This window comes from Fusarium proliferatum, assembly GCF_900067095.1.
Source record: "Fusarium proliferatum ET1 genome assembly, contig: FPRO_scaffold001, whole genome shotgun sequence".
NCBI classification, from domain to species: Eukaryota; Fungi; Ascomycota; class Sordariomycetes; order Hypocreales; family Nectriaceae; genus Fusarium; species Fusarium proliferatum.
Window position 1 is genome coordinate 2,107,333 of NW_022194790.1, and position 14,975 is coordinate 2,122,307.

General features: G+C 49.8%; 4 protein-coding genes across 4 annotated transcripts; 3 read left to right on the forward strand and 1 right to left on the reverse strand.

The window, feature by feature from the left end:
- Nucleotides 1-715: 715 nt before the first annotated feature.
- On the reverse strand, nucleotides 716-2,227 carry FPRO_01394 (uncharacterized protein; the record flags this gene model as incomplete). Its single annotated transcript, XM_031231961.1, has 1 exon — nucleotides 716-2,227. One exon carries the CDS (start codon nucleotides 2,225-2,227, stop codon nucleotides 716-718), a length of 1,512 nt encoding a protein of 503 aa, XP_031075079.1.
- Nucleotides 2,228-5,722: 3,495 nt separating this feature from the next.
- Nucleotides 5,723-6,545, forward strand: FPRO_01393 (uncharacterized protein; the record flags this gene model as incomplete). The annotated part of the gene is made up of 2 exons (XM_031231972.1): nucleotides 5,723-5,832; nucleotides 5,888-6,545. The coding sequence occupies 2 exons, from the start codon at nucleotides 5,723-5,725 to the stop codon at nucleotides 6,543-6,545; spliced, it is 768 nt and encodes a 255-aa protein (XP_031075080.1).
- A 1,471-nt stretch (nucleotides 6,546-8,016) lies between these two features.
- FPRO_01392 (uncharacterized protein) lies at nucleotides 8,017-9,583 on the forward strand (the record flags this gene model as incomplete). The annotated part of the gene is made up of 2 exons (XM_031231983.1): nucleotides 8,017-8,063; nucleotides 8,116-9,583. The coding sequence occupies 2 exons, from the start codon at nucleotides 8,017-8,019 to the stop codon at nucleotides 9,581-9,583; spliced, it is 1,515 nt and encodes a 504-aa protein (XP_031075081.1).
- A 2,005-nt stretch (nucleotides 9,584-11,588) lies between these two features.
- On the forward strand, nucleotides 11,589-14,457 carry FPRO_01391 (uncharacterized protein; the record flags this gene model as incomplete). Its single annotated transcript, XM_031231994.1, has 3 exons — nucleotides 11,589-12,626; nucleotides 12,676-14,022; nucleotides 14,074-14,457. 3 exons carry the CDS (start codon nucleotides 11,589-11,591, stop codon nucleotides 14,455-14,457), a joined length of 2,769 nt encoding a protein of 922 aa, XP_031075082.1.
- Between the last annotated feature and the right edge of the window lie 518 nt (nucleotides 14,458-14,975).

The window sequence follows — 14,975 nt, forward strand, 5'->3', positions numbered from 1 at the left end:
ACGTCAACTACTGGAAGCTGGCTGTAGATAGCTTCGCTCGCTTGTCGTATGATGTGATGCAGCGAGCTTGGATATAGTCGAGCGCTAGGTTTTGCTCTAATAGTGATGGGGTGATGGCTTATCTCGGGGGGTGTAGTACAAGCAACTTGACAATAAGCAATCTCTAATCAACTTATCTCCGTTTTCCAGCTTTTTTAGCTTCGGCAATACGATACAGGCTCTTAAAAGGAAGGTCTAGATTAACAAGGGGAACTCGGTTATCTTATGATAGGTGCATTAGGATATACTAAGGTATCTTAACGAGTTCATATATAGATTACCGAAACATCGGCCTTTTACTACGGCAATATAGCACTGACCCCGTCCAACAGGACTTCATCTTCTCTGAATCTCTAGGTAGACCCCTCCCTTCAAACTCCTTTTTCTCATTACCTAGCTCAACAACCCTCCGTACCTATTCATTGATCTCTGTCCTCCGTCATAACTCCATACAGCCAATCTAGATAGCTTTTGCCCTTAAACAAGACTGAGAACATTGCCGTCTCCCATCATGCCAACATGGCATATTTATACATAATCTCAAGTCACCTGCTGGCGGCGGTCCGAGTTTGCTGTGGTATTATTGGTATATTCGCCCGCTCCATTAGAAGAATACATCAAATCGTGAACGTCTCTTCAAGCATGGCATGCAATTCGTTATTATTCAATCACCATATCACCTTTCCTCTCCCCTCGCTTCCTCACAGCCCCCTGGCTCAACCAACTCCATTGGTGGCTTCGTCTGTACTGGCGTAACATTCGAGTCCCTCTTTGTTCCACCGTCGTGGCTCTCCCTCCTCAAAATACCAGTATCTTGAGGCTGAGCAATCGTCGGTGTGTTTGCTTGGCTACCTCCACGTTGCCCGTGATAGTGAATAACTTGGGGAGGCGGTTGTCCGGAGTGGAGGCCTAGTTGCTCAGTGGGATACGGGTCAAGGTCTTTGCTCGAGGTCGAGAACATCGACACGATTGGCTGATGGTACCCGTTAGTCGCATTGCTGGAAGATGGAGTATGGCCATATTGACCGCTATGCTCCGCTTGAGTAGGTGTGCCCACATCAGGGGAGCCAGTTCCCTCCACAAGGTGACCAGTCAAGCTGTTCATTCCTCCCTCGATATCGCGAAGTAGTCGGACATACTCCTCGGGCACCAGGCCGCTTTCCTGCGTCTTCGGGTCCTCAGCCACCAGCCAGCCTTGCCCGTGCCGGTACGACACCCAGATAATCTGGCCCTCAACTAGAGGCAATTCGTTCTCGTTTTCCCGCTCGAAATCGAACAGGGCGACGGCTTTGCCGTGGAACTCCTCGTCCGGCGATGTAATAGTAAACTGGTAATCTCGTGAATAGCGAGACTGGTCCTCGTCATTGTAGCCTGGAGACGATGGGGAACTGTCAGACTCGGGCTGATAGTACTCACCGCCCTCGGCAGCCCGGGGTTGCTGGGCAATGTGATATGCCCGACTGTGTCTTGCCTGCTCTGGAGGATATGTAACAAAATCTCCACCGGGGCCGTTGGCCTCGCCGCCGTTATTGACATAATATGTCTCGCTACCGTCTCCGCTAGTTCCCATATAATAACCCCGCTCACGATCATAGTTCGAAGAATGCATATCAAGATCGCGACCTGTCCTCCCCCTCAGGGTTGTCGCTGCCGAGGTTGATTTGTGCTTGCGGTGGCGTGTAGCTACAACAGGGCTTTGTAGATCCTCGTCTTCGCTATATGGGGGCCCACCGTCGAATTGAATGGGGGCCAAATCATGGCCACGGTTGAATCCATCTGTACCCCACGATTCCCAAGGCATACGTGTTTCCCACGATACTGGGGGATCTGATAACCTACGATGCTCGCTTGCGGGTGTTGTCATACCGGAAGGCGGCCCCGAAGGTTCTGGCGGCGGCCCGTAGTGCAGAGGATGAGTAGCAGGGTACGCAAAGTCCCGCACTTGGGTATATGAGAGAGTCGAGGGGAACATCGGAAACATATGTGAGGTCGGACGGGATCTCGTAGGCAGAGAGCCCGTCGAATATTGAGAGAGTCGGCTTCTGGAAACGTGGGACATTGGTCGCGATTGTATGCTTCGGCGCGAAGGCGGAGAGGTGATTAGAGGTGGCAGCGCGGGGTGATTAGGGTTCGGAGAAGAGGATACGGCTGCTGAAGGAGAGGTCACTGGAGAAGAAGTCGTAGACATAACTGCCGTTGTCGACATGCCTTTCAGGAAAAAGCCTAGCGACAGTCGTGCGATCTGGCGCACGCGGCCGCGCAAACGCCGAAGGATGAGCGTGCAGCAGAGAAGGTCTCGCGGGGCTGCAGTAAGACTGACAGTTAGACGGGGTGCGCTAGAAGAACCAGGTGTCGGCAGCGAGATTGAAGCGGCAAATATGGCGAACAAAAGCGACCTCTGCACTGGAGAGCTCGATGCGATTTTTTTGGTTTGCGTTTTGTAATGCTCGACGCTCCAAGTTGGTCTCGTTCGAGTTGAGCTCTCGAGGCGGCGGACGTCAAGTCAGCCGTAGCGCTAAGGCGTGAGCCAGCAAGGGCTCCAGTCGAGTTCCAAGTATAATAGTCAACGCTGAGCCAAGCCCTAATGCAGATGATGCCAGACGACCAGTCGTCAGGCGGCAAAGCACGAGATGAGTCGGTTACAAGTGTGGAGTGGGAGTGCGAAGGAGCGTAGAGAAGCAGAAGCAGAAGTAATAGCAACTTGACAGAAACAGAAACAAGAACAGAAGAGAAAACAATGCCCTGGTCTTGCTGCCGGTGCTCGGGAACAAGGGCACCACGCTGTACAGTAGCTGTCGGGTCTGATCAAAAATGCCTGCGCTTGCGCTCTAGGCGAGGCGAGAAACCAAAGAGGGCCTGGCCTGGGCTGAACGGAACTGGACTGGACTGGACTGGGGTAGGATGTGATCCCAAGACGGATTGTGATGAGTGTGAGGTGAAGTTGGGTTAGAGAAGCGAGCGAGGAAGGCCATCAATCGATGGATTGCCCACCTTAGCAATCCTCGCGAGAGTGGAAGTGACCTGGGGGAAACAGTACTGTACTCGGTAAGGTCGCCCGTTGGCACGTCCGGGCCCGGGAGCTGGAGGCTGTAGTGGGGCACAATTGGGCGCAATAGCGCACCACACCACTGAAGCAAGCGCCTTGCGCACCAATCCGACTGGTCAGGGGTCTTAGATCAAGCGAGTCAGCGCCTGTAAGTCGGAGAGAAGGAGCCCAATGAGACTCGAATATGAATGAAATGTTTCTGTCAGTTATCGCCGCTTGCTCTCTGGGCGCTAGCAGGCAGGAGACTGATGTGGGATGATGTTAGTAAAGAGTTAATATGCAAGTGAGAAGAGATATCAGGGTTAATGGAAGAGACCTCCTGTTGGCTCAATGTGACATCCAACGGTCGGGCAGTTCCCAAATGAGGGGTATGCTTGACTAAATTTCCAGCATTTATTAGACCTAAATTTAGGATCAAAGATGAAAGTCATTGTAAAGTTTCCATGATGACGGTACATTGATACCCTACTCTACTTTTACTGGTCATTATGAGGTTTTATGGTTATTATTTAGCTGTCAGTTGGTCATTGTCTTAAATGAACAACTTCCTTAGGTAAGTACCTATACCTATCTGTATCTTTTTGGACAAAGCATGTGCCTGTCTCTATACCAACCCTGGAGGAGCCGCATCTCATCCGGCCCATCTGATTAATTAAATTCGGGTTGTAACAACCAAAGGCGCCACACAATCATTCACACTTGTCTTCAAACCCTCTACCCTGCTTCAGCCCCTCTGAAGCCTTGATCCTTTCTCTCCCTCCCTCGTGTTCATCCCGAAAAGATGACTGTCGTCGTCTTGCATGCGCATGCGCATACGCACACGCACACATAATACGGTAAACCCAACAAGACATACGACAACTCTGAGCGAGGATCTCCCTGTATACCCACCCGGGCCGTTGGAACCTCAATCTGGAAAGGTGACCCTGTTCATCTCTTCTGGGTATGGATGGACACAGGAAACTAAACTCAGCTGGCAGATGGATCAGACCGGGCTGCCATGGATGTAATCTCCGGTTATTGCATTGTTGCTGTCGCAATGAAATAATTCTCTCTGTTTATTCAGGCCTTTCTGGAAATTACTATCATCATGGCGTGCAGGATCATGAAACTAGACCCCCGAAGGTTGTATGGCAGGGGCATCTAGATCGATGCTGGTTACGTAGCGAGCTGGCAGCAGGGCAAACCCGAACAGGGTCATCATGCCATGTAGTGATCCTCTTGCTAGGTATACACACGTATGTAAGTTTTTTTAAATTTTTTTTTTTACATTAATATTCACGATGCTTCGATGATCTCGCCCCAGGTTCTTTACTTGGGTCACGAGCCGTGATCTCCTCCCAGTGGCTGAGGTTTTGATGACTTCTGAGTCCCGCCCACAAACCCGTTCAGTACGGAACCAATTCTGCATCTGGTGCCAAGTTGGTGTAGTGTAATTGAGTCTGCAGGGTTATCACAGGTGAAAGAGAGATGCAGGATAGCAACCACCTGGTGTTACCATACTAACCAGGCATGAGGCTCAGAATGTCAACATAGTCTATTTGACACAATTTCACAGTTAGAGTTAAATTCAATAACTTAATATCCCCCAGTTTTCTTCTTTCTTCTTCCAGGACCCAGCTCTCTTATACTGAGTACATACGTGAACAGAAAGGACCAGCCAGTGCCTTCGGTGACCGTGAGGTTTCTATTCTGGGCTAAATTTGGTGCCTTCGTTGATTGGCTACACCAGAGCGTCGTTTGTTTCAGGTTATGCGGGCGTTTAAAAGCCAATAGCCTTTGCAGATGAAATTCGCTGGTGGAGATTTCCCTGTTGGTGGCTTCAAGAATCACAAGGAATCAATATCAACTGTTTATTACAGAGTACACCAAGCCTAACCCCCTCCACCCCTCATTAACACCATAGCAAGGGCAAAGCAGTTGTTGTTGCATCCATAGTACTACTCCCATCCGAGCGACACGTGACCTTCTATTGGCCGATAAGTGACCGCAGCTATGATATCCTTTGTTGCTAACACGCACAAGAGGAATATTGTGCAATTTGACTTGATGCTTAAACAGCCTAATGATCTTAGTACCTGAAAATCAGAACTACATAGTGTTCTAAGACGGGGTCATTGGCTCATTTGCACAGGTTGGCATCAGAGGTCAATGAAAGCCGAATGGAAGAGGTAGTTTGCTGACTCATTAGGCTCTACCGGACTTTAGCCAGAAGCTAGCTCGCCCTGGCTTAACTTTCCCAACTTCACAGCAATTCAAAACTCAACCTCTTCTTTCAATAAACATCACCAGACTGCGTCGCGTACCAAAGGAACGGGACAACGATGACATGAAGTGGCTATCGGTGTGCTAACTTGAGACTTAAAAAAGCTGGGTAAGTAGGAAAACACGCGATTTCCTTTTCTTTCATGATGAGTTTAACATATTGGAGCTGTCTGAATTTCTTTGCTGAAAAGACACTTTATACGCTTTTTTATCTGATGATGACCCTGCACTTCTCTTGTAACTTGCGTCTTCTTGAATGCAATGCACTAACGCAGTGCCGCACAGTCTATCGCCCTGTCTCTGCAAAGCATGCCACGCGCCTTTCCGCCAACCAACAACCTCGTTTTCTCGCCCGGCTAGGAACTCGGAAATATGGAGGTTGCCAACCGTGGCTCTTCGGCCCAGAGCCAGAATGGCTCATCTGAAAGCAACACCGGATACAAACTCAAGTTTTGCACTGTCTGTGCTAGTAACAACAATCGGTTCGTAGATGCGTGTCTCATTTCTGACAGCGTTGTGCTAATGTTCATCCTGAAGCTCCATGGAAGCTCATCTACGGCTATCGCAGGCTGACTATCCTGTCATTTCCTTCGGCACCGGTTCTCTGGTCCGCCTGCCTGGGCCTACCGTTACCCAACCTAATGTGTATCACTTTAACAAAACTTCTTATGACAGTATGTTCAAGGAGCTTGAATCCAAGGATGCTCGGCTGTATAGGAACAACGGCATCCTTAACATGTTAAACCGTAACCGTGGCGTCAAATGGGGCCCAGAACGCTGGCAAGACTGGCAAGTTGGTGTACCTCGCCTGCAACATGCTAAGGACCGTGGCAGCGAGGGTACTGAAGGTGGTCTAGTCGATGTTGTCATCACCTGTGAAGAGCGATGCTGGGATGCTGTTGTCGATGATCTCCTTAACAGGGGGTCGCCGCTCAACCGACCTGTCCATGTCATCAATGTCGAGATTAAGGATAACCACGAAGAGGCCGCCATTGGTGGGCAGGGTATCTTGGATCTTGCGAACTCTCTCAACGCGGCTGCTCGTGAAGAGCGTGACGCTGTTGGTGCTTCGTCCTTTGACAATGGTTCTGCCTCAAGCAGAGCCTCCTTTGATGAGCGAGTACCTGATATCCTGGCTTCATGGCAGGAAAGATGGCCCAAACTGCCAGCAACCTGGACCGTGGCTTGGTTCTAATCCGCGTAAAACCACAGCCATACTACACACCTTGTGATGCGACTGTCACACTATACGACGAAGGCCTTGGGTGCTAAAGTATAACAGCAACTCGGCAGGTGGTATACCCAAGTTTGCAAAGATTTACATCTATCCCCTGGATGGACAGTATAATGAACTTGAGTGGCTGTGAGGGGATGTTCGTTCCTATCTTTTAATCGTAGATACCCGAACCCTGGTATAGTCGGAGTTGAAGATTCATTACACCTAGGAGGGCTTAGCCCTTCACCACTATTATCACAAATTCATGGGCAGCTGAATATGAATAATACGGGTGCCTCGTCACCTAAACCTCTCATTGCCGGCCCTTCCGTTACTATCCCCGAAGGAGGTTCGCGATCAAGGAGATCCTGTAGCTGCTTAAGGGACCCCCACAGTGTATTAGGCGCATACCTTTCATAGGCAGATAAGAAGTGTCGATCACAAACCGGCTTCAAAATTATATGAAGATTGTCCAGCCTGCATGAATAGTGAAATGTTTCAGGGAAGACTGATCAAGATTGATCTCGTTCAAATCGGACAAGGTTTTGGGTTCGATTACGCAACAGACGGCGCTGGCGATCATTTTAGCACAGCCACTTGAATGATTCATGTAAAGCGGCATTTATAACTGCTATATCGATGCTGATGTGATGACTCTGCTACAATTGACCAATCGAGAAGTCTCCAGCGACGAACATATCATGAAGGGCCCTAAGGAGAACCAGCTTACATGACAGGTCACTGGTTGTCATTCAGCAGCATGGAACTCCCTGTCATAGGCTCAGGGGTGTTTAAGAGGCAGCCAGTTAACATGGACCTCGTTTTATCATTCAAAGCCGCGTAATGGGAACGAACAGGACGGGAATCTAAATTAGTATGAACGCCACAGCTTTCTTTGGTGGATCGTATCTCAGGGGCTTGGGTGATGTGAACGCCGATTCACCTGCTGATGACTGTTACTCCATACACATGAACAGTTCTAGATCTGCAAATACCACAATTTTGCAATAGGGTATGGCAAAGTCGGCATGAATGGCTATGACTTTGAGAGTATGCTGAGAAAACTTCTGACTGTCAATTGAGTTGCAGGAAAAAAGATTAACCTCAAGGTCTAATAATGTCACAAGTTTACCTGAATCTTTTTGTTACTGAGGAGCCTGAAGTTTTGCTGTTTCTCCTGCACTACTTACATAGGTTGGTATTGAACGGAGTAGGCCTCTCGGATGCTCTTATCCTTGCATGTAAGAAGCATTCCTTTGCCGCTTTAGATATATGCGACTGAATCCTACTCGCCCACCCGCGGGAAGCTCACCTGGTGACCCGCGGAGCCCGCATCCTTCGGAAACCAGATAAAACAAAGCGAAAAACCAATCGCCGTAATACTTGTGAATGAGATAGAGTTCGAAAATAACAGCGATTTCCTGGCACTTTGAGCCACATATATGTTAAAATGGCACTACGAGAAGAGCCTAAGGTTATTCGACCAATGAGCAACTTGTATGGAAGCTTTCAACTCCTATCAGCTGAGCCAAACCTAACTATTAACCAGAGAGTTGTACCACTCGGCATTACACACTTTGCGTCATAGCTGTGGTACCGCAGTAGTCTGCCGTTATGGCCTCCCAGGTCATCTCATTGGCGGCTCATTTGAGACTATCCAAAATGCCTTCCATCGGGCTATGGCACTTACAGTAGCTGAACATCCCATGCTGCAAGTGGGTATCTTAAACGAGACCTCAGCTGTGCCTTCATGGGTTGAGCTGGAAACTGTCGATCTTGGTCTGCATATCAGCTGGCAAGAGATCAAAGCTTCTGATGATTATGAGAGTTCCTTGAAGCATGAGATTCGGAACCAACTCGATACTTGGTTTACAGATGTCGAAACGAAGCCAGGGTGGAGAGCCTCAATCCTATGGCCAGAAGGTAGTATCCAGTCATTGGATGTTATTTTCTGCTGGAACCATACCAGCTTCGATGGTGTAGGAGGCAAGATCCTACACCAGACCTTGTTACGCAATCTCAATGATTCGAAGACTGACCACGAAGTCAATTTGGAAGGAAACGTTCTTCATCTTCGCAGTACTGCAGAAAGGTTCCCCCCTCCTCCAGAAGAGCTCATCAAGATCCCAATCTCGTGGGGGTTCGCTTTGGCGACAATCTGGAAAGAACTGAGGCCTCCATTCCTGGTATCAAACGACCCAACCCAGGCCAACTGGGCCCCTATTCGCCAGGAACCTTACCAAACTGAGTTCAGAACGTTCTCGATTGAAGATGCAACGCTGAAGAAGGTACTAAGCAAATGCCGAGCACATCGTACCACTATTACAGGCCTTTTGCATGCTCTGCCGCTGGTATCGCTTGCCCTGCAATTAGATGAGGGCAGGAAGCATCACAAACAAGAGGCAAAGTCGATGTTTGCTATCAGTGCATTGGATACCCGTCGCTTCATCCCCGCCAATTCTGAGGCATACCCTTGGCATGTTCCTAGTACGACCATGGATAACCAGATGACACTTGTGAACCACATGTTTGGTGAGGATCTAGTCACAGAAATCCGCTCCAAAGCCAAAGGAATACCGTCACAATCACATGCCATCACTCAACTCGAGAACTTTATCTGGGCAGCTGCTGTGCAAGCTAGAGAGGATATTCAGAACAAACTCGACAAGGGCATGGAAAATGACCCCTCAGGCTTGATGAACTTGGTCAAAGACTGGCGAGTTCAAAAGAAGCAGCAGCTCAAGAAGCCCCGAGTAGGTGCCTGGGGTGTATCCAATTTAGGGACACTGGATGGGGCCATTGAAGGCTCAGGCTGGAGGATCGAGAGAGCTGTGTTTCAGCTGAGCTGTGAACTCACTTCGCCTGTGTTCCATATCAGCTCGATTAGCGTGAAGGGTAAAGAGATGTGCGTTGATGTCAGTTGGCAACAGGGTATCATCGATGCTGAGATTGGAGACAAACTCGCGTCTGATATGGAGGCCTGGATAACGTTCCTTGGCGCCGGGGGAGAGGAATGATGAAGGACCAGCAGAAAAGCTGAGGAGGGTATTGGATTAAGGGGGTCAAAATAATTAGTCAAAGGACCCTTTAAGTTTGTCCCCAGGTTGCCTGACCTTGTCCTAAGGTGTCTAAATGTTGTTGTAGCCTAAGATCAAGTTGCGTGGCCTCCCCTGTGGGAGAAGTAGGAGAAGAGGAACATTGGGTTGGAATGTTTGAGTACATCACGAATGAAATGATAGAAAAATGAGGTCCGGTGGTAACCAAGTCAAGTTACTAATGTTACCTTTATGCTTCTGTTCACTTATGTAGTATGGCGTAATGTCTGAGACACATAATAGTGCAAATTGGTTGGTCACAAATCAGAATCTCTCAGTCATTTGATCGATCAACTGACTATACGGCAATGATATTAGATCTCAAAGGAGGGTTTGCGTGCTATTATCTTTCCACTTATAATATCGTGCCCTATTTATGAATCTTATGATATTGTGTTGTCCATTATCAACTTATTCCGGCTTGTAGGTCCGGGTGGCTGTACAAGTACCTTGCCTAGCCGCGTACCTACCTACTTAGGTAGACTAGTACCAAGCACGTGCCGACTTCACCAAGACCCGCCTATCCCCAGCGCCTCGCTCGGCAACCCGCTAAGCTTTGAACGCCTGACCAGGGTCGTTGGTCAAATCAGAGCTCGCAAGAAAGAGTCGCTTTTGCTGGTTCAGGGGCAGGGGTGCATTGACTGGAGCTCTTTAGCAAAGCGCAGCGTGCTCAGTGGACCGGACCTTGAATAAGGTGCCCAGGCTTAAGCACAGGTTGCATCGAGATTGGCTGTTCTGCTTATTTCCCGCCCGTCCCCTTGCATGGGGTCATATCATTCCATCTGGTGCTTTAGCAATTGAGCGGCAGATGCGAGAAGCCAATTCGACGTCTTGATAATATCAGCCAAGCCAAAGTGGTAGACCACTAGGTGAGGTAGCTGGAAGGTCAGAGTTGGCCCCAACTACCATCAACTATTGTTCGATAATCCAATTCCGAACAATACCTTATCCAGTCTCGGTGGACTCAAGAAATTAACACTCCGTCTTGAACGATTTAATAAATTGCCAGACCGGGGCACCCGGACATTCTGGATGCTCACCACCCCAGAAGACAGAGACCGAGAACTCATTTCCCGCAAATCTGTCTGTATCTGTCCGATGTGCACTCGTTCGCCTCGGATTGCCCACCCAAAACTTGGGGCACCTTGGCTTTAACTGCCTGCACAGTACGTACGCACGCTATTTTCTAGAACAAGTTAAGCTGAGTGAGGTCACGTCCGGTTGGTGATGATGGTGGAGTTGTCCCCTGAACATCCATCCATCCAAGTTCCAACCACACCCGATCCGGTCTAAATCCAACTTGACTTGAACCCCCTTTTGGATCCATGGAATTGGGGTCGGTCAGGGTCAGTTGATGAATTCACTTGAGTTGATTGACTTGAGTCGATCGTTGGTTGATCTGCATTGCGTTGCATTCTTTCTTTCTTTCTTTGTCCCTCTTCTTTGATTGTCCTTGATCCAGTCTCTTTCATCCAACTTTTACACCGAAAGGAAGACGCAAATAGACAAGGGTTGGCCAGAAATACCTACCTTACTTTGCTTTCCCCTGCTCTTCGACTCTTATCATTTCTTTCAAGTTCACCGTATCTGAACATCACCACCTCCATCATTCATTCCTGCCATTGAAGCCACACTCCAAACCGTCCATCCGCTTTTCGTCGCTTCCGGCCACCTGCTGAAGCTTGGCGCTTCTATCGCCCGTCGCCCCCTGAAAGGTCGCCAAAGCTGTGGGGGAGCCTTCCAGTGGTTAAAAAACATTCCAACCATTATTAGTTACCTACCTACCTACAGGTAGCCTGCAGCCTGCATTCATTTCGACCCTGTCCCCGTGTGGCGTCCATATGAGACAGGCGGCTGGTGCTGTTCCAGTTCCATCTCCCTCCAGCATCATCTCGGTTTCGCATTTCTGTTTTTTCTTCTCTCCATCATGAGCATCAGCCTGGGACGCAATGCGCCGTTGTCCCCGATCTCTCTAGGCGGTAGCGAGTTTTCTGTCTCCAAGTATCAAGGTCCCGAAGACGGCCCCTATCCCAACGGTCGCTCCAATCTCGCATCGCCCCCGAATTCGGGTGGCTCCAACAGCACCATGAGTATCAACGGTTTCCCCAGCGCTCCTATCAACGGTCCAGGACCTGGTCCCGGGCCCGGACCTGGCCCTAGAAGCACTGGAGGTCCCTCGCCGCCTGCTTCAATTGCTCGGTCGAGTAACGGCACCCAGCTCTATGCTCGCAGCGAAAGCGGTCGTAACAGCGTCCGCGGCGATCTCGACGAGTCCGTCCTCAGCGAGCACTATGTTGCTCTGCGCGCTTTCCTCAATACCCGCGACCCCAATCACAAGCAGCAGCCCAATAAAGCCCGCGACAAGCTTTTGCGCCTTTCCTCGGTTCAATTCTATGAGCTGAGTACCGATGTGTTTGACGAATTGATAAGACGACAGGCCACTGCCAGGGCTCCGCCGAATGCTCCAAATGGTCCTCCTTCCTTTCTGCTGCCCGAGAAGAACTTTCACCCAAAGCGAAACCAGGCTCGCCAAAGGCTATCGTCTCTTGGCCCACCGCGATTTCGAGATCTAGCCGCCGATGTCTATCACGAATTAGAACGAAGATTCCCTCGATTCGTAGGAGCCGATCTCGCCCGTACCGGAAGCCCCATGTCAATAAGGGGGCCGGGTACTCCAATTAATGGTAATGGCTTTCCCCCTCGAGGTCAAAGCCGCATGAGGAGACCCTCTGATGCACCATCTATGAGAGGTCCTGGACCGACAGATGCTTACGGTATGCCAGCATCACCAGGTGCCCAGAATGGCGATTACGGACGCCCAACCCCGAAACAGCTCAATCAGAATAATACGATCGTTCCCAACAAAAGTATAATGCTCGAAGAAGACGACGAAGGTGAAGGATTTACAGAACCGGACCCGAACCGTGAGAGCAAACGGAGTGCTGGAAGCGGTGTGACTTCAGAGGTTTGTGCTGCTGCAGCTTAGAAACAACAAAACGCCTAACATTTCACAGGCCGATAAGAAGCTCATCGAGGACTATCAAAATCAGGTACGAGAACTACGTGACAAATTGGACAGCATGGAGGATGCCATGAGGAAGAAGGAAGACGAGATGAACAGTGCGTTGGATCAAGAACGTTCTCGGTCTGCAACTACCAACCAGGAGAAGCAGGAATGGAATGACCTGAGACTCAACCTCGAGAACAAACTAGCTGAGGCGCAAAACTTGAACGACTCAATGAAGCAGGAATTGCAGCGCGTACGGGAGGATCACGATATTGAGATTCAAAGGCTTAGGGATGACGTGACCGCAGCACATGAATCAGCACGCAGCACTGGGCCCGCTGCATCGGATTCAGACCTCCAGCGGGAAAATGATGAGCTCCGACAGGAACTCCGAGAACAACAGCAGGTCACAGAAGAGGTCCGAAAAGAGGCGCAAGAATTCTTGCTTGAGATGCGCCAACTTTCCCAGCAGAGCGGCTCAACACACGAACGACACGCAGAGCTGGAACAGACAATCGAGAGACTCGAGCGCGAGGTTCACGAGTGGAAGAACCGATACGCGGGCGCAAAGACACAATTGCGACACATGCGCGCATCTTCCGCTGGTCCTGGAATTGAACATGATGCAGCAAAGCATGTCCGGGAAAAGGGATTCATGGATGACCGTGGACTCGTCAAAGATGTTCACGTCACCAAGTTTCAAATCGCCATTGACGAACTCCTGCAAAAAGCACGAACCGAAGATCCAGAAAAGGTTATCGACGCAATGAAGCAAGTTGTTGTCAGCGTCCGCCGCATTACCAAGGACATCGAGGTCCCACAGAATAGTGATGAAGACTTCGCACAGCAACAGGCCAAGATCAGATCCAAGGTGTCCTCCACCGCAAACAACCTCATCACAGCCTCCAAGAACTTTGCCCACAGTGCTGGAATGTCCCCAGTCTCACTGCTCGATACGGCAGCGTCACACTTGGCAGCGGCCATCGTGGAGCTTCTTGGCCTGGTCAAAATCCGGACAACCCCCGCTGAAGAATTGGATGATGACGACGGAACTGTAACCCCCGCGGATTCTAGTGGACTCTTTTCTCCTGTAGCTACCGAGCACCCCTCGACTAATCAAGGCGGGCTCCCTCCTCCACCACCCTTCCAGGGTCTTGGTGGCATGCGAGGAAGCATTGACTCTTCGGCATACAGTCCTTTGGGCTCACCTCGCCAATCCGCGGAGCCATATCCCGGAAGGCCCATGTCGAAAGCGAGCGCGGTACCGATCGGGCTCGGGCACTCCAGTGCGAACAATCAAGCCAATGGGCAAGGATCGCATCAGCTGGATCCCCGAGCCGCCGAAGACCTTAAAGTCAGTTACCCTTCGACGCTAGATCCTCAACATTACTAACCAACTATTCAGCTCTACCTTGAGGATCAGAATGCCCTCCTTTCAACCGACATCCAGCAGCTTGTGAACACCATCCGGGGTGATGCTGAGATGCGACAGATTACTGGCGAGATTGGCTCTATCAATGCCGTTGTTAGCAATATCATTTCAGAAACACAAGCCTACGGCATAGGCGAAATGGCAGCCTCGTTGGCAAACTGCAGAGCACGACTACTAGAGGCTGCTGACCAAGGCCAAGATATGGCCAACATTGGCATTGATACCAACTCTCACGAATGGCGGATGTGGGTACAAACTCTGCCACCCATCGCTTTTGGGCTGGCGCGTGAGGCCAAGGAGTTGGCTCAACAAGCCGGCGATATGGCTAGACCCGGACGACCTGATGACTTTTCGTAATTACCTTTCACTTCATTTCTGAGAATCCGGACTTTGCCTTTGCAGCCGGAAAACGCTTTATACCCCCCTGAACGCCAGTTTTGACGCTGGCTGGATTAGCTATTTGATGCTGTCCTAGTTTTTTTGTCTTGGATTGGTCGATGATATCGAGACAACGTTGAACGTATCTCGACGATGAGCAGGTTGAGATGAAAAAGGGACATTTAGTTGGGTAATGTTGCACGCGGAAAGCATGGGAACGGCGTTAGGATTGCTGTTGGTAATGCCTTGTGCAGACAGACATGAGCCCTGGATTGAGTATATATATACATCAGTGTGCCGAGTACCAAGAGGAGGATCGAACATGGCTTTGATCTTTGTCCAAAGAGAGTTAGATGACGTCCTCCAGTTCAGACAAGACTATACGATGGACGATGATAATAGAGATAGACGAGAAATGGAATGTTATCGACTATCTATGATATCCTTTCCCGAGCCGTGTTTATGTCAAGCTTTGGTTGTTGGAAGACCTCGAAGTC